General features: G+C 43.4%; 1 protein-coding gene across 1 annotated transcript in view; it reads right to left on the reverse strand.

Annotated features, from left to right (window-relative positions):
* Positions 1-642: 642 nt before the first annotated feature.
* Positions 643-19,300, reverse strand: part of GLE1 (GLE1 RNA export mediator) — a 43,556-nt gene continuing 24,898 nt past the window's right edge. Inside the window, exons 7-16 of the mRNA XM_030858464.3 lie at positions 14,151-14,382; positions 13,443-13,555; positions 13,213-13,282; positions 8,671-8,813; positions 8,376-8,566; positions 7,741-7,870; positions 6,870-6,974; positions 3,877-3,959; positions 3,023-3,086; positions 643-1,836 (exon numbers count right to left, since the gene is read on the reverse strand). Coding sequence (XP_030714324.1) covers positions 1,768-1,836; positions 3,023-3,086; positions 3,877-3,959; positions 6,870-6,974; positions 7,741-7,870; positions 8,376-8,566; positions 8,671-8,813; positions 13,213-13,282; positions 13,443-13,555; positions 14,151-14,382 — 1,200 coding nt within the window. The 3' untranslated portion in view covers positions 643-1,767. The remainder of the gene's footprint in view (positions 1,837-3,022; positions 3,087-3,876; positions 3,960-6,869; positions 6,975-7,740; positions 7,871-8,375; positions 8,567-8,670; positions 8,814-13,212; positions 13,283-13,442; positions 13,556-14,150; positions 14,383-19,300) is intronic.

The raw sequence follows: 19,300 nt of genomic DNA on the forward strand, positions 1-19,300 counted from the left end.
CTGATGAACCTAGTGGCAGGGCAGGAATAAAGACGCAGATGTAGAGAATGGACTTGAGGGCACGGGGGGGAAGGGGAAGCTGGGATGAAGTAAGAGAGTAGCACTGACATATATACACTACCAAATGTGAAATGGAGGGCTAGTGGGAAGCTGCTGCATAGCACAAGGAGATCAACTCGATGCTTTGTGACGACCTAGAGGGATGGGATAGGGAGGGCAGGAGGGAGGCTCACGAGGGAGGAGATATGGGATATATGTATACATACAGCTGATTCACTTTACTGTACAGCAGAAACACAACATTGTAAAGCATTTATATTCCATTAAAGATGTGGAAAAAAAAAAAAGTGAATTGAACCCAAGTCTCTAGACTCCTTCCCCAGTGTTCATTCCATTGTGTCCACATCAAAAGACTTTAATTCTTTCCCATCTGGTAGATAAAACAGGGTCAGTTATTGGTACATAATTCCACAAAAGAAATGACAGAAAAAAATCAGTTTTCCCAAGGTGAAGGTCAAGAAGACAAAAAAGAGAAAAACACACCACTCTATACCTAGACTCGGGCACCACCATGCCCCTTATGATTTACACAGCTCCAGTTACAGGAAGTTGATCATACTGAACAGACTAGATACCAGCAAGGGGTTTTTAAAAATCAAGCTTTATTACTTATCTTTTGGCACTACGGTCAATAATTCACAGAATGGGTCGCTTCGAGCGAGCGACTCAAGATTACCAGAGAATCCTCCACAAGAAACACAACCCCACATACAACATTTACCACAGAGGAATAGATCCAAGAGAATGAGTCTTTCCATAAAGCAAATCTCAACTCTTATCTGAACAGCCAGACTCTGGATTTTTGTAGTGGCTTTAGTCAGGCAAATCTATCATCATTCATTACTCAGAACATGTAAAAAAATTATAAGGCAGTTCTCAATTCTTCCCCAAATCTTTATTAAACCCCTGACTCATTGCTTACGGATGCTCAGCGCATGTACAATGTTGCAAGCTCCACCTCAGCCCATCTTAACTCAAATTGAAAAACAAAGTTTGGTTCACGCATGCCGACTCATCCAGGAACCAAATTCCAAAGCAAGAAGACAAACAGTGTTTCCTGGTTCAATACAACACGTGTTAACAGTCCTAATCCCAGACACTCAGCTGCCTCCGACGCTCTGGGACTGACTTAGCCCATGTCTACATCAGGCATTTCTTCTGAATTTATAATTACTTCACCAGCTGACTAAGGCAAAACAAACGTAACCCAGTCCTGCATGTGAGGGTTTGGGCCTCATCTATTAACCGCTACTTTAAAGGTGACCTTGAGTCTTTGCTCCTCCTGGGAATTATTCTGAACGGGGTCAGCATGGGGGGAGGGGCTGGGGTGTGGTGGTGGAGTGAAAGCCACTTCAGCTCAGAGTGAAATGGTCAAGGTATTAACCTACCTTCTGAAAGATACTAGAGACAAAGGAAATCAAGGGTGAGATCAAGTGCTAAACTCTTCTCATAATTTTTTTTTCAAATTTTTTGCAAAAATGAGAAAGGCCAATTCTGCTTCCTCTGCCATGCGGACCCCTTTAAGGAGTCATCACACCTACTAAAGGACCTCTTAGATCCGTGACCCATGAAAATCTGCTCTCCTAGTGACAAGGTACAAGTACACAAAACACATATTGACATGACTTCTCCCAAATACAGCTGTCTTCAGTTGCTTTATTATTGTCCCTTTGCAACAAAATGGTGATGGTGGGCGATGGAGTAACATCAGGAACGCCAGAAGGAGGAAGTCAGAAAGCCCTTGGGGACAGGAATCTCCTTGCGCTGCAAACATTTCTGGTCAGGGAAAGACAAGGAAAACAGAATGATTCTCTGATAACACTGCTTCCAACACTTAAAGTTTGGAAGAAACTTTGAGGGACAGCAAGTGGAAGTAAGTCCTATGGATATAGTACATATATATACAATGGAATATTACTCAGCCATAAAAAACCCAAAATAATGCCATTTGCAGCAATGTGGATGGACTTGAGACTGTCATACTGACTGAAGTAAGTCAGAGAAAGACAAATATCATATAATATCGCTTATATATGCAATCTAAAAAAAATACTACAAATGAACTTCTTTACAAAACAGAAATAGAGTCACAGATGTAGAAAACAAACTTATGGTTACAGGGTGGGGGGAGGGATAAATTGGGTGATTGGGACTGACATATACACACTACTCTATATAAAACAGATAACTAATAAGAACCTACTGTATAGCACAGGAAACTACTCAGTACTCTGCAATGACGTATATGGGAAAAGAATCTAAAAGAGAGTGGATATATGTTTATGCATAACTGATTCACTGTGCTATACAGCAGAAACTAACACAACATTGTAAATCAACTATACTCCAATAAAAATTAATTGAAAAAAGAAAAAAAGGTTGTCTATAAGACTTCTCCTTCTGCATGAATTGCAGCGGAGGACAAATGCCAGGGTATTGTTAATGTCTGTCCCACTCTCATCTCCCACAGCCCGGCCTCACCTTTCACTACTGCAATTTCCCCAACTGGGCTACTGGAAACTGGAAGTCAGTTGGCTGTCTTGGCAGACATACCAAAACGTAAAGTTTTTTGGAACTTGGAAAAAGGAGAGGAGTCTGGCTCAAACTGTAGTCTGTTTTCGTGGAGAAAAGTGACCACACATACCTGTTCCCTAGACCTGAGACTGAGAAAAGAACCTTGGCCAACATGCAAAAAGTGTATCAGTGAGATAAGATTCACTACATATATTTTATTCATCTCTTAGGAGAGCTTTTTCCCACGGGCAGTATGGACAATGACGCGCAGGAAGACGATGAAATAGCAGCCCTTAAGGTGAAGAGGGGTGGATGGACAAAACAGTAGGGTTGGGAAAAATCAAGAGGAAGAGACCACAGTCAGAGTCTGGATGTGCAAGACATGTCAGACACAGGTGCACTGGAGGCCGACAACAGTCTGGGATGTGCTGGTCTAAGGGCATCTTACCTCCAAGAACTGCTTGAGGCGTATGAAGGAACCCATCTGTCCTGAGCTGGTGATGGCTTCAATCCTACAGGGAGAGAAAGAAGACAGGTGAGTCACACCTATGACTCACACTTATCTTTTGGAGGAGTTAAGAGACCTGCTGATCTGGAGGAAGAGGCAGATCAAATGACTCACAGACATGTCTTCTAGACTGCATGCTGTCGCTCTACTAAATGGTCTCAACATTTTTTTCTTTTCTTTTCTTTTTTCTTTTTTCATGCCCCCTGCAGTGGAAGCATGGAGTCTTAACCACTGGACCGCCAGGGAAGTCCCCTTATTTTTTTCAAATAAGTGGATAAAGGAAAAGAGAGCACTGTTCCTTTCCAAGGTCTTCGTGATCAGGTGGGATGGGTGCTGCCAATGCCTTTCCCCACTTTGAAAGGCCAGTGAGTTGAGAGGAATGAGCAGGGTCCTTGAAGGTTAAAGCCACAACAGAGTCAAGCAAACTGGCTGACCAATCAGTTTCACCAACTGATTTACTGAGGGAGTTTGCCTCCTTGGTTTCATTCATGACTGCATGTAATCACCATCCCAGATTATCTGGGGGAGTTTAGAAAAGAAGAGAGTTTAAAAGATGTCAGGTATCTGAATCCAAGATCTTCCTAATTTGTTTTTTTTTATTTAGTCAACAATATTTAAGAGAGACTTCAGAAGCGTTTATTCAAATAACAAAGAGGAGATGGATGGGAGCAGATGTTACACTTAACACAGGTGCTTAACTGAGTCAGAAACAGCATGTAACAGCAGCCACAGTATCTGACGTCATAAGTTTTCACCTACCAAATCCCCTGGTGTCTACCCAACAAGTCTAATACCTGGGGAAGTAGTCCTCTTTGATGAGAAGTATCATCTTCCAGAACTGGACCTGGTACTGCTTCATGAGGGCATTCCCACACACCTAGAGGGGAAGGTGGGCACTGTCAGAGCAGAGAATGAAAATTCACATTCATATGAGAGATCCATAAAGGACAATCAGACCTTTGCCTTTTGTGCCTATCAAGAATTTCAACCATGATGCCACTTAGCCAGCTAAGCAAGGGAATTAAAATCCAGCTTTCTTCTGAAGCATTTCTCATATACGGTAATACCTCCATTTAACCAGACTGCCAGGTAGCCAGGTGTTTCAGAAAACGTGAATCAAACTTAACTTACTATTGATTCTATGCAACAGGATAGAAAGCCCAGAGATAAATCCACGTACCTATGGTCAACTAATCTATGACAAAGGAGGCAAGGATATGCAATGGAGAAAAGATAGTCTCTTCAATAAGTGGTGCTGGGAAAACTGGACAGCTACGTGTAAAAGAAGGAAATGAGAACACTCCCTAACACCATACACAAAGATAAACTCAAAATGGATTCAAGACCTAATTGTAAGACCAGACACTATAAAACTCTTAAAGGAAAACATAGGAAGAACACTCTTTGACATAAATCACAGCAAGATCTTTTTTGATCCACCTCCTAGAGTAACAGAAATAAAAACAAAAATAAACAAATGGAACCCAGTGAAACTTAAAAGCTTTTGCAAAGCAAAGAAAACTACAAACAAGATGAAAAGACAACCCTCAGAATGGGAGAAAATATTTGCAAACGAATCAATGGACAAAGGATTAATCTCCAAAAGATATAAACAGCTCATGCAGCTCAATATTAAAAAAACAAACAACCCACTCCAAAAATGGGCAGAAGACCTAAATAGACATTTCTCCAAAGAAGACATGCAGATGGCCAAGAAGCACATGAAAAGCTGCTCAACATCACTAATTATTAGAGAAATGCAAATCAAAACTACAATGAGGTATCGCCTCACACCAGTTAGAATGGGCATCATCAGAAAATCTACAAACAACAAATGCTGGAGAGGGTGTGGAGAAAAAGGAACCCTCTTGCACTGTTGGTAGGAATGTAAATTGCTACAGCTACTATGGAGAACAGTATGAAGGTTCCTTAAAAAACTAAAAACAGAATTACCATATGACCCAGCAATCCCACTACTGGGCATATACCCAGAGAAAACCATAATTAAAAAGACACATGTGGGCTTCCCTGGTGGCACAGTGGTTGAGAGTCCGCCTGCCGATGCAGGGGACACGGGTTCGTGCTCCGGTCCGGGAAGATCCCACATGCTGCGGAGCAGCTAGGCCCGTGAGCCATGGCCGCTGAGCCTGTGCGTCCGGAGCCTGTGCTCCGCAATGGGAGAGGCCACAACAGTGAGAGGCCCACGTACGGAAAAAAAAAAAAAAAAAAAAGACACATGCAACCCAATGTTCATTGCAGCACTATTTACAACAGCCAGGTCATGGAAGCAACCTAAATTCCCATTGACAGATGAATGGATAAAGAAGATGTGGTACATATATACAATGGAATACTACTCAGCCATAAAAAGGAACGAAATTGGGTCATTTGTAGAGACATGGATGGATCTAGAGACTGTCATACAGAGTGAAGTAAGGCAGAAAGAGAAAAACAGATATCGTATATTGACGCATATATGTGGAATCTAGAAAAACGGTACAGGTGAACCTGTATGCAGGGCAGAAGTGGAGACACAGACACAGAGAACAAACATATGGACACCAAGGGGGGCAAGTGGCTGGGGGTGGTGGTGGTGGGATGAATTGGGAGATTGGGATTGACATATATACACTTATATGTATAAAAGGGATAACTAATAAGAACCTGCTATATAAAAAATAGATAAAATAAAATTCAAAAGAAACCAACCAAACAAAAAAAACCCTTAACTTACTATTGATTGTAAAGGTTTGACATACTTCCCATATTGTGACTTCAGGAGCTTTAAGGTGACTAGAAGCTGTTGGCGTTATAGGCCAAATGGTCCCAGATTTGTTATGGCCTGTGCCCCAAGCCTTTATTCTTTAAGAACTGTCTCCTTTCCAAAGAAACCCTACCCTTTCCCTGTAGTGGGGTCCCTAATGGGCAGAGAGGACTATACGGAGCCTCCTAGACGAGACTGGTAATCTGTGACCCAAGCTGGTTAATCATATTTTCTCTCCTGGGAATCAGCAATCACAATGGTGGGACATTAGTCCCATTACACTGGGTGACCACACTGAGGCTGAGGGATATAGCCCAGGATGGCATCTTCTCCACTACGCACAGAAAACTTCAGAAAGTTGGCTTATAGAGCAAGAAGGAGGAAACCTGCAGGAAGAGCAGACATGGAAGACCACGTGGTCCCAGGGGGAGGCTGCCTTGGTACCTGGTGACATTCCAGTTCCTGGTTCCAGGCCCTGATGAGATTCAACCGCACATCCTACCCTTGATTCTGGAGTGAGTCACTTCTATATCCCTAAAACAAATTCCTTTTCACTTGTACTGGGATGTACAGTTTTCTGTTCTTTAGAACGAGAAGACAACCACACAGCGAAGGAAAGTACACTGGGAAGAAAAATCAAAAGCTAGCTTTGTCTTGGGGATCAGGAAAAAATTTATGATACTGGACGCTAATGCTGTTCACTGTTAAGTCTCTATTTCTTTTTTTTTTAGCTCCTAAAATCCTTGTAATTTCCTAAGTGATAAAGGTAAAAAGAACATCTTTTGTTGTATATATATTTATGTATTTTTAAAATTTTTTGGCTATGCGGCATGTGGGATCTTAGTTCCCTGACCAGGGACTGAACCTGCGCCTTCGCAGTGAAAGCGCGGAGTTGTAACCACTGGACTGCCAGGAAATTCCCATTAGTCTCTATCTCTATATTCCTTTCCCAGTCACGTCACACAGTGGCCCAAGGCTGCTTCAACCACTGGCTCTCTCTCGTGTGATAGCTGTATTACGTACCTCCAAGAAATCAAAGAGGAGGGTGGCTGTCACATCTGACAGGGGCTCCATGTTTAAGATCTGTGCCAACCAGCGCCAGCCATGATTTAAGCCATGAGGGTGAATCTGGGAGGAGAGAGTCGGTCACTGTTTAATCTCATTTTATGCAGAGATCTAAATTTCCACCATTATCAACCAGCCATTACCAAAAGGATATGAACCCCCAGATCAGCTAACCTAAGCAGCTGCCACAGGGCAGAAACAACACAAGCCAAACAAACTGTTTTTAAATACTGCATACACTGGTATCCACACATTCTTCACAGCATCCCTGCAACACAGGGCTGTCAGCTTCAGTTTCAGGGATTCCACAGTTACTCTCATAGACATTTTATTATTCTTGGTATCTTTAGCACAGAACCTGGGACATAGCAGGTGCACAATAAAAACTTCTTGGATTCAATCAACCTATATTCCTTTCTCTTTAGGTTTCCAAGTCCATCAACTTCTCCAACCCTCTAATCTCCATTCCTTGAAAAAAGAATTGGGCTGGCAGGTCAAAGCCCTGGCCCCCAGCCGTGGCTCTGTCATTGACAAGTGTGTATCACTACAGCTTGCTAAGCCTCCGTCTGTCCATCTGTGAAGTAAGGTATGTGACCCAGATGGCCTCTAAGGCACCAATTAGTCTCTGAACAAATGACCCTGATGATCCAAAAGTTTCCTAATAATCAACATCAACTTCTCTGAAGAGTACCTATGAAGCAGCAATAGTCTTTAACTTATCATGTGACTGTACTGCCTCTCTGAAAGGTCAGTATTTCCTGCAGGTAAGATACACTAACGTGGACTCTGGTCCAACCTCTCATTATCGATACTAAGCCGCTTCTACTACCTCTTGTCGGTTTCCGTACGGCCACCGGAGCTGGATGATGGCAGCGTAGAGACGGATCATCCCGGACATGCGTTTTAGAAAGCTGTCTTGCTGTTCTACTCTGCAATCCGTCACTTTGTAGCCAAGCATCCTATGTGGGAAGAAAATATTCAATGTGACAAGGCCAAAGTGAGGGTGACCAATTACTTTTTACGGCTAAAAGTAACTATATTATTACTACATTTAGCATTATTATTAATACATTTTTACATGCTACTCACATCTATTATCAAATCTGTGCATCATATAAACCCTGAGAGGTAAATTCCCAGGAGGTAATGGATATCATTACCCCCATTTACAAATCATGAAAATAATGTTTAAAGAGATTAAATGATTTCACCATTTTTGCAAATCTATTAAAAGACAAAGCAGGGATAAAATTCTAAGACCCCTGGATTCTAAATCCAGTGTTCTAAAGCCACCCAGTTTGCAAGACAGTAAGTCTTTCAAAGACAGTTTGAAAGACACTGTATTCTCTGATAGAATGTTCAAGGTACATAAGAGATGTTCTGAGGAGAGGAAACAGATCCCAGTTCTATTTCTATTTCGTTCATCACTCTAGGGATAGTGAGTAAGGAGAAAAACAACTTCACCTCTGATAATCTTCCAAAGCCATTCCCTCTTTGAAAGCTGGATAGAAAGGAACAGAGTAAGGACACTTCTTGTGCAGATGAGCAAGGATGAGGTCCCCCACTCTGGGGTGGAGCTCCCAGATTCCGGACGCCACGACTGCGATGGGGAATGCTGCTTCATGATGGGAGGCCACTTCCTCCTCCCCTTGTTTCTGGGAGCACAGACAGGGGGTGATTTTAAGTTAATACTCTAGAAAGGTTTAAAGGTTGTGCACCAGCCTCTTCTTCCCATACCTTTGGCAACAAGGTTCCTCACCACAAATTTCTCTGCCAGTTTGTACTGGACAAAGTCCAGGCCCTGTGGGTTAAGTGTGACGGACACAGAGCGCCCACCAGACTGAACGGGTTTTCCAGAGAGTAAGCTGTGGATCTTGTCAAAGATCTCCTTCAGCTTTGAGCCTGGGTATGAAAGACAAAGTTAGGGAAAAGATACAACTGCAGTCAATCTGTTTTCTTCACCACCGCAATAACAAATCCTCTATACAAACCCAGCTGTGCAGCCCTACAGAAGGTCAAAGCCTAAAGCCAAAATACAGATGCGGAAAAATGTATGACAATCAAATCCATGATGTGGGGGATGAGAAAGTACACAAAGCGTGGTACTATTTCGAAGGAATTCCTTATTTGCAGAGTCAACTAATTCTGAAACTGACACAGCCGAGAGATGAACAGTAGTATAGAAATAGGTGTTGAATTGTCACAGATGCCACGGGTGTGGCTGATGTCCCTAGAGAAGTCATTTGCAACTCTAGGGAAAACCTTCTAAAGGATCTTCCCCAACTCACAGTGATTCCCCCCTTCTCTTCGACCTGCCTTCCTCCATCCTCAGCAACACAGAAGCTACGTTTGTATTACAGATCCTGTGTGCCCCATCTTCCACACTGGCTAGTTAGATTAGGACTAGTCACACTGAGCTGATCAGCCAGCTGACAGAGTCGATTCCTTGAAGTGGCCACTCCTGTGACATGTACACATGTAAGTAGTGGGGCTCTGGCCCTGCTATGTGGACCAAAGAACAGCAGTCTACAAAATTAGAATGGAGGTGGACAGAGGGAAGCCAAGAGGAGAGAGAAAAGGGTCCTAAAATTTCTGGCTCCTGAGATCCAGCTCCATTCCTGCCATAGGTTCTGTGAAACTGCTATCTATCTATCTCTCTATTTAGGCTGCGTCGGGTCTTAGTTGCTGCACATGAGATCTTCCTTGTGGCACACAGGATCTTTTCTTTAGTTACGGTGTGCGGACTTCTTAGTTTCAGCATGCAGACTCTTAGTTGTGGCATACATGCGGGATCTAGTTCCCCAAACAGGGATCGAACCCAGTCCCCCAGCATTGGGAGCACAGTGTCTTACCCACTGGACCACCAGGGAAGTCCCGAAACTGCTTTATCTTTAGAACAAACCCCCCTACCCCACCCACTTTTTCTTTCCTTTCTTTTTACTTTTCTTTCTTTCATTTCTTTCTTTTTTTGCTTAAGCAGATCTGAATTAGTTTCCATTATTTAAAATCAATGTTTGAACAAATACAGCATCTCCAGTTTAGAAATACCCTGCCAAATTCCTAATCACTTTAAGAAATATTTAAAAATCTCAGAAATATCCTCCCCAAACCACTGATTCAGTTCCATTAAAAAAGGGGAGAGGGCTTCCCTGGTGGCGCAGTGGTTGAGAGTCCGCCTGCCAATGCAGGGGACACGGGTTCGTGTCCCAGTCCGAGAAGATCCCACATGCCACGGAGTGGCTGGGCCCGTGAGACATGGCCGCTGAGCCTGCGCGTCTGGAGCCTGTGCTCCACAACGGGAAAGGCCACAACAGTGAGAGGCCCGCGTACCGCAAAAAAAAAAAAAAAAGGGGGGGGGGAGAGAGCGGCAGCACATTTCTTAGGAAGTAAGAGAAGCAGGAAGAAACCAAGAATTAAATAATGAGATATCACAGAAATCTCAAGGCTAATAATCCCAGAAAAACAGAAACAGAGACTGTAACCTTACTGAGATATTAAAATATGTACATTTCCACACAAATTTACTCAGCTCACCTTCCTGCTAAGTCATACCCTACTATTCCTTGACTGACGGTTTCAAAGGGCTCCACTGGCCAAATCCCCAGCCAGCCCCTCTCCCCGTGGCTCTCCAGTTAGGAAAATCAGGTCCCAACCCTATGCCTGATATGGCCTCCCACATCCCATATGTCACAACGGCACCATATCCTTCTTTAAATTCTGCTCCGAATCTAACTACTCATGGACACCCACCTTTCAAGAGGCAGCAATTAGGTCACCTCTCTCTCAGTCATTCAACATTTACTGGGCACTAACTCTAGAAAATGTTTGTGTCTGACTGGGCTGTAAGCTCTTAAAGTGCTTACAATAATGATGGAGACAAAGAGACATAGTTATGGAATAGGCAGGAAAATGAAGAATGGCAAAACTAGAGTCTAATCAGATATAGAGAATGAACTAGAAGAAGCAGTCAGGGGGATGACTCGCAGGTTTCAACTAAGGTGACCGAGTAGATAAGGTGCTATTGATTACTTAGAGCGAACAGGAGAAAAGGCAGGCAAGAGGAAAATGATGAGTTCACATCGGAACATTCTAAACCTGACGAAGCTGAGGGGCATCTAGGCAGAGCTGCCCCTCGGCTAGCTGGAGCGAGGGAACCTGAAGCTCAAAGGAAAGGAATGACCCAGAGACCGATCTGAGTGCCATGTGTGCAGAGGTCAAGTCTGACACCATGGGGGTTCTTTAGAATGAGAAGAACTTCAGGGTAGAAGCACATCCCTGAGGACACACTTACCACTGATGTGGGGGCAGGAGACTGAGGAACCCACAAAGGAGAAAAAGAGGGAGGAGGAGAAGCTGGAAATTAATGACGCTGCAGAAGCCAGAGGAGTAGAGGTGATGGAGGGAATAATCAACGGTACCAAAAGGCAACATGGGGACTTCCCTGGTAGTGCAGTGGTTGAGAATCTGCCTGCCAATGCAGGGGACATGGGTTTGAGCCCTGGTCCGTGAAGATCCCACATGCTGTAGAGCAACTAAGCCCGTGCACCGCAACTACTGAGCCCATGAGCCACAACTACTGAAGCCCGCGTGCCTAGAGCCCATGCTCTACAACAAGAGAAGCCACCACAATGAGAAGCCCATGCACTGCAACCAAGACTAGCTTGCTGCAACTAGAGAAAGCCTACACATAGCAACGAAGACCCAATGCAGCCAAAAATAAATTAATTAACCAAAAGGCAACAAGAAAATTAGAAAATACTGAGAAGACACAGAATCAAAAGAAACAGATTTTAGAATGTGAGTGACAGGCATGTTTAAAGGGAAGGGAGCCTGTAAAAGGGAGTAATTTTGCAGAAAACAGGAGCGATCTCTCTTGAAGGAGATGGGAGGGGATAAGAATAAGGCTCCCGGAGCCTCGTTCAAGGCTTAGGCAGAAGGCTAAGTGTGGGCCGGAAGGGTAGCGCACCTTTTGAAGCAGGAGACGAAGAGGTAAATACAGCTGTGTATCGGTGGAAGGGGGTGCATCTGAGGATCTCACACCTGGCGTCTCAAATTTTCCTGATGAAGGAGGAGGCAGGGCTGCCTGCGGTCAGCTGAGGGGTAAAGACCTGAGGATGAGCCTGAGGAGAGCAGCGAAGGTGTGGAACGGCTGTTCAGTCAACCTCGCCCCCGTTGCCTTGGCTATCAAAGGAAATGGCACTTTCAATCTAGAAAGTGATACGTGTTTACTTATTTGACCTTGCCCTGTTCCAGAAGGAATTCCAGGCAGCCACGTGATGTGGAAGTTCTGTCATGTAGCCTCTCAAGGGCAGGAACTGCAACTGCTTATGCTTTCTGGGCAACAAGTTACTCAAGGGAACTGGGACCCAGGCTAAGTCAGAGCAGCTTGCCCGCTGCATGTGCTCCCCAGCCACTGGGCAGCACAGTCTGTACTGTGGAGGCTTCCACATCTGAGCTCTGTGAAAATGAACCTCTGTTTCTAAAGAATAGGAAAAAGGGGTCTTTCCCCTGTCTGGTTCTTCCTCTCTAAATCTCAGTCTCTGGAGAGAAAAGGAAAGCATTCTCAAGTGTTGACAAGCAGGCTTCGAGTCTGGAAAAGCTAATGTTGTAGGACAAAAAGCAAAGAATACAAGTCACATCCTCGGTTCTCTTAGGGGTGCTTTCTGCAATAACTTCTAACTTTAGGTAAGAGCCTTCCTAAACAATTCACTTTTTTTTCTTTTTGGCTGCCTAGGGTCTTCATTGCTGCGCACGGGCTTTCTTTAGTTGCAGCGAGTGGGGGTTACTCTTTGTTGCAGTGCACAGGCTTCTCATTGTGGTGGCTTCTCTTGTGTAGCATGGGCTCTAGGCATGCGGGCTTCAGTAGTTGCAGCACACAGGCTCAGCAGTTGTGGCGCACAGGCTTTGTTACTCTGCAGCATGTGGGAACTTCCTGGACCAGGGATTAAACCCGTGTCCCCTGCATTGGCAGGCAGATTCTTAACCACTGCGCCACCAGGGAAGCCCCTGGCGGGCAGATTCTTAACCACTGCACCACCAGGGAAGTCCCCAGTAACTTACTATTAATATATAGCTTATTTTTTTTAATGTGTCAACAAACACATAATGATTTCCTTCTACATGTTGAAAGAAAACAAAGGAGAGTAAGTTATATGCATATAGCTTATATACCTAACCCAACGGTCAACATTTGTTGAAACACATTCTATTTATAAGAACTTTACAGATAAGTGGATTTGGAATCTCAAAAAATACTTGTACAATGTAGTGAAGGGCCGTGTTCTTAATTCCTCTGACCAACCTGCAATGGTGGAGATCTGGCTCACTGGAATGGTGGCAGCCTTCTGGAGGTCCATCTTGATCTTTTTGGCCTGTCAGAACAGAGCAGTGAGAAGGCAGACAGTGTTCTGAAGAGCTGAGTAGACGCCCTTAGGGTTAGGGAATGTGACACGCTAGCTACATTCCTCTGGGACACGAGGCTGTGGGCGGCACCATGTGGCCCAGAGAATTCCCAACTCCCACCCCTCCTACCTGACTGTCTTTGCTGTTGCTCAGTCCCTCAAAGGCCAACACACACTGACTGGAGGCCTCCTGCAGCTGCTGGTACCACTGCATTGTACTATCTTGCACCTTCACCTGGAGGTCTGAGGGATGAAAGAAAGGCTTTCATAATAGGAGAATTTCTTAAACATTTAATATGAGCCAGGTACTGTTCTAATCACCTTATACATGTATTAACTGCTTTCACTGTCATAATAATCCTATGAGGTAGATTCTATTATTATCTTCATGTTACAGATAAGGAAACAGTCATGGAAAGGTTAGGTAACTTGCGAAAGTCACGTTGCCAGGAAGTACAAAAACTAGATTCCCACTGATCTGGCTCCAAAGGCAGCGTTCTGAACCACTATGCTATATCGATGCTCTTATGTATTCAATAAACATATATTCTATACATACTTATTTAAAATACTCAGTATCAGCAATTTGGAATAATACATCTACTAGAATTATACAGAATTTCAAGTCCTCACGGCAAATGCTGGAATGTGACGTGAGGCTTCACATCAACGAAAACCAAATTTAATTCACTGAAAGTACTGAATTTTACATTATTTAAAAATTCTGGTAAATTGTCCTGTAGCTTAAATATAATATTCAAAACATGTTCTTGTTTCTTTTCCCATTCTGAAACTTTTACACATCAAGTTGAAGGACCATTTCCACACCGAGACCTACCTTCATTCAGCTTCCCTCCTGGGCCCTGCCTGGAAGCTGGGGGCTCTTTACGGACCTCTGGCCCCTGCTGCACCTGTGACTCTTGCCGCTGTACCTGGGCCTCCTCTTCATCCTGCCTCCTCCTGTCCTCACAGGCCCTGGCGATTTCCTGCTGCAAGTTCACAAGGAGGTCCCGCATTTCCTGCAGCGCTCTCTCAGCCACAGCTTGCTCCTCTGCTGTGGGAAAGCCGTTCTGTCACAGCGACAGAGGCAGAGCTTAGTGGTTATTTCCTAGGTACCTGAGGTGCTGAATCATACCTCACACAAGTTCACAAATTTCTAAACTGGAGTTGTGCCAGTGGAGTACCCACATTCAACACGTTGATACCTACTGCTTTCCTGTTCTCTTAAAGGTAATACCGATTTACCATCACATCCACAGGATCAACGGAGAGATTTTTCAATGCTCTCACCAACCCTGGCTGGAATGACTTTTTTTTTTTTTAAGATGGTATCCAATTCTTTTTTTATTTTATTTCATTTAACTATTTATTTTTTGGCTGCGCTGGGTCTTCGTTGCTGCGTGCGGGCTTTCTCTAGTTGTAGTGAGCGGGGGCTAATATTCCTTGCGGTGCGCGGGCTTCTCATTGCAGTGGCTTCTCTTGTTGTGGAGCACGGGCTCTAGGCGCGCAGGCTTCAGTAGTTGTGGCACGTGGGCTCAGTAGTTGTGGCTCCCGGGCTCTAGAGCACACGCTCAGCAGTTGTGGCGCATGGGCTTAGTTGCTCCACGGCATGTGGGATCTTCCTGGACCAGGGCTCGAACCTGTGTCCCCTACATTGGCAGGCGGATTCTTAACCACTGTGCCATCAGGGAAGCCTGGAATAATTTTTTAAAAGCTTGTGGCAATAGTCTAGATCAAAACTGAACCAGCTTTACATTATTCTTAGAATGACACCTCTTTGGTTATAGTGCATTATTCCTTTGAGTCACTGACAAATTTGAGTTCTTTATCTTTTATTAAGAACATCTGCTCATAAATGAGCTCACATACAAGTCCAACGAACATGCACATTTCTTTTAGTGTGCTATTTTGTCAGAATTTCACTCAGGATTTTAAAATGAATTGAGAAGCTCTGTACCATTTTCTATGTTCTGTCCTATCAACATGTTTCATAGTTTTGCCTGTTAAATCAGCAAGGCCTCTACTGTGTTGTATATTTGAAAGGTGCTAAGAGAGTAAATCTTAAAAGTTCTCATCACAAGAAAAACAAAATGTTTCCTAGTTTCTATGGTGACAGAAGAATAACTGGACTTATTGTGATCACTTTGCAGTGTTTATAAATACTGAATCACGGTTGTACACCTGAAACTAACATCATGTTGTCAATTATACCTCAAAAAATAAGGCAACAGTGGAAACAGTAAAATGTTACGATATTTGCAATATACTTAAAACACCAAGATCTCTTATTTTTTATTAAAAAAATTTTTTGGCTGAAGTATAACTGACATACAATATTATATTAATTTCAGGTATATATGCATCATGAATTAAGTCCTCTTTTTTTCACTTTTTAAAATTTTTATTTTATATTAGAGTATATTGAATTACAATGTTGTGTTAGCATCAGTTGTACAGCAAAGTGATTCGGTTATACATATACATATATCCATTCTTTTTCAGATTCTTTTCCCATATAGGTGACTACAGAATATTGAGTAGAGTTTCCTGTGTTATACAGTAGGTCCTTGTTGGTTATCTATTTTATATATAGTAGTGTGCATATGTTAATCCCAAACTCCTAATTTAGCCCTCCCCCCACCCTTCCCCTTTGCTAACCATAAGTTTGTTTTTGAAGTCTGTGAGTCTGTTTCTGCTTTTGTAAATGACTTCATTTGTATCATTTTTTAGATTTCACATGTTAGTGATATATTTGCCTTTGTCTGAGAAGTTCTCTTATTTTATTTTTAATTTATTTTTTTAAAAATTAAATTTTATTGGAGTATAGCTGATTTACAATGTTGAATTCTTATTTTATTTTTTTAATTTATTTTGGCTGAGTTGGGTCTTTGGTGCTGAGTGCGGGCTTTCTCTAGTTGCAGTGAGCGGGGGCTACTCTTTGTTGCGGTGCGCGGGTTTCTCATTGCGGTGGCTTCTCATTGCGGTGGCTTCTCTTGTTGCAGAGCACAGGCTCTAGGTGCGTGGGCTTCAGTAGTTGTGGCACATGGGCTCAGTAGTTGTGCCTCGCAGGCTCTAGAGCGCAGGCTCAGTAGTTGTGGCACACTGGCTTAGTTGCTCCACAGAATGTGGGATCTTCCCGGACCAGGGCTCAAACCTGTGTCCCCTGCATTAGCAGGCAGATTCTTAACCACTGCGCCACCAGGGAAATCCCTGAATTCTTATATTAAACCAACTTGTTCCAAATAGTAAAACAACAGCAACAAAAAAATTCTACAGGATATTCATGATAAGTTTTGTCTTTTAGGTATTAGAATGTATTATAAAGCTATATCAATTAAATTATAATGATCCTGATATAAGAATAAAAACACATCAAGGAAACAGAAAAAAATACTGAATAGATACATGTACATGTATAACTGAATCACTTTGTTGTACACCTGAAGCTAACACAACATTGTTAATCAACTCTACTCCAATATAAAATAAAAATTAAAAAAAACCAAAACTGAGAAAGAGCTCCTAGGATACTATTTAGCGTGATAAGAGATATTTACAAATCAGGAGGGAAAGTGGTAGTAAAATAGTGTGAATATTTTACAGCATAAAGGTCTTTATCTCCCACCAACCATCAAATAAATTCCAGGTGGATTAAGTGAGGGGAAAAACCCCAAAGCATTCTTACACCAAAAATGTCATAAAGGGGCTTCCCTGGTGGCGCAGTGGTTGAGAGTCCGCCTGCCGATGCAGGGGACACGGGTTTGTGCCCTGGTCCGGGAAGATCCCACATGCCGCGGAGCGGCTGGGCCCGTGAGCCATGGCCGCTGAGCCTGCACGTCCGGAGCCTGTGCTCCGCAACGGGAGAGGCCGCAACAGTGAGCGGCCCGCGTACCGCAAAAAAAAAAAAAGAAAAATATCATAAGGGCCCCCGGTCACTGCAACTAGAGAAAGCCCACGCACAGAAACGAAGACCCAACACAGGCAAAAATAAATAAATAAATAAATTAAATAATTTTTTAAAATGTCATAAGGGCTTCCCTGGGGGCGCAGTGGTTAAGAATCCGCCTGTCAACACAGGGGACACGGGTTCAAGCCCTGGTCAGGGAAGATCCCACATGCTGTGGAGTAACTAAGTCCGTGCGCCACAACTACTGAAGCCCGTGCACCTAGAGCCCATGCTCTGCAACAACAGAAGCCACCACAATTAGAAGCCCACACACTGCAACAAAGAGTAGCCCCTGCTCGCTGCAACTAGAGAAAGCCCGCGTGCAGCAACAAAGACCCAACACAGCCAAGAATAAATAAAAATAAAAAATAAATTTATAAAAAAAAAAGATAAAGACCTTAAAAAAAAGTCATAAACTATGGTTGCAACGGAACAGAGTGCTAAGCAGTTACATAAAGAAATGAAGAAAACTACATGTTTCAAAGCAGTGATCTCCAAGACAAATTAAGTGCAAAAAAGCAGGGTCCAGAACAGTGTCTATAGCAAGTTATCTTTTATCTGGGAAGGGATACACACACACACACACACACACACGCACGCACGCACACACACACACACACACACACACACACACACACACACACACACACCATATATATGTATATTTATGCTTTTTTTTTTTTTTGGCTTGTGGGATCTTAGTTCACTAAACAGGGATTGAACCTGTGCCCCCTGTGATGGAAATTCCATGTATTTGTTTTGTTTTTGTTTTTTAATAAATTTATTTATTTTTGGCTGTGTTGGGTCTTTGCTGCTGCATGCAGGCTTTCTCTAGATGCTGTGAGCGGGGGCTACTCTTTGTTGCAGTGCGCGGGCTTCTCACTGCGGTGGCTTCTCTTGTTGCGGAGCACAGGCTCTAGGTGCGCAGGCTTCAGTAGTTGTGGCACGTGGGCTCAGTAGTTGTGGCACATGGACTCTAGAGCGCAGGCTCAGTAGTTGTGGCGCATGGGCTTAGTTGCTCTGTGGCATGTGGGATCTTCCCGGACCAGGGCTCCAACCCACGTCCCTTGCATTGGCAGGCGGATTTTTAACCACTGCTCCACAGGGAAGCCCCCTGCTTTTGTTTTTAAAGAAAAGATACAACACCCAATACGCTAACAGAAACAATCACTGGCAGATAGGACAAGAACAGCGTGGAAGCAAATGAGAAGAAAGCCAGACTTCTCCAAATATACCTTGTTTTGTAGTTCTGACTCTGGAATCACGTAAATGTTTTCAGTAAGTATAAAATAAAATTAAATCCAGTTGGAAAAAACTCTTAAAAATCAAAAGCAAAAATGAAACAAAGAACCCAACTGTTTATCAAGTTGGTGGCTTAACAGTAAGAATGATTTCTTTCTTTCTTTCTTTTTTTTAAAATAAACTTATTTATTTATTTACTTTTGTCTGCGTTGGGTTTTCGTTGCTGCTCTCGGGCTTTCTCTAGTTGTGGCGAGTGGGGGCTACTCTTCCTTGCAGTGCGCGGGCTTCTCATTGTGGTGGCTTCTCTTGTTGTGGAGCGTGGGCTCTAGGCACGTGGGCTTCAGTAGTTGTGGCTCACGGGCTCTAGAGTGCAGGCTCAGTAGTTGTGGCACACAGGCTCAGTTGCTCCGCGGCATATGGGATCTTCCTGAACCAGGGATAGAACCCGTGTCCCCTTCATTGGCAGGCGGATTCTTAACCACTGTACCACCGGGGAAGTCTCAGGAGAATTATTTCAAGTGAAATGAAACAGTAATTTAATCATACATCCCTTAGTGGTATATAGCTGTAGGCAAAAAGAACTGCAAATCTTTTTTTTTTTTAAAGATTTTTTTGACGTGGACCATTTTCACAGTCTTTATTACAAAGCCTTTGTTACAATATTGCTTCTGTTATTTATGTTTTGGTTTTTTGGCCGCAAGGCATGTGGGATCTTAGCTCTCTGACCAGGGGTCGAACCTGCACCCCCTGCACTGGAAGGGGGAGTCTTAACCACTGGACCGCCAGGGAAGTCCAAGAAC

This window comes from Globicephala melas, chromosome 6 (assembly GCF_963455315.2).
Source record: "Globicephala melas chromosome 6, mGloMel1.2, whole genome shotgun sequence".
In the NCBI taxonomy this organism is placed as follows: domain Eukaryota; kingdom Metazoa; phylum Chordata; class Mammalia; order Artiodactyla; family Delphinidae; genus Globicephala; species Globicephala melas.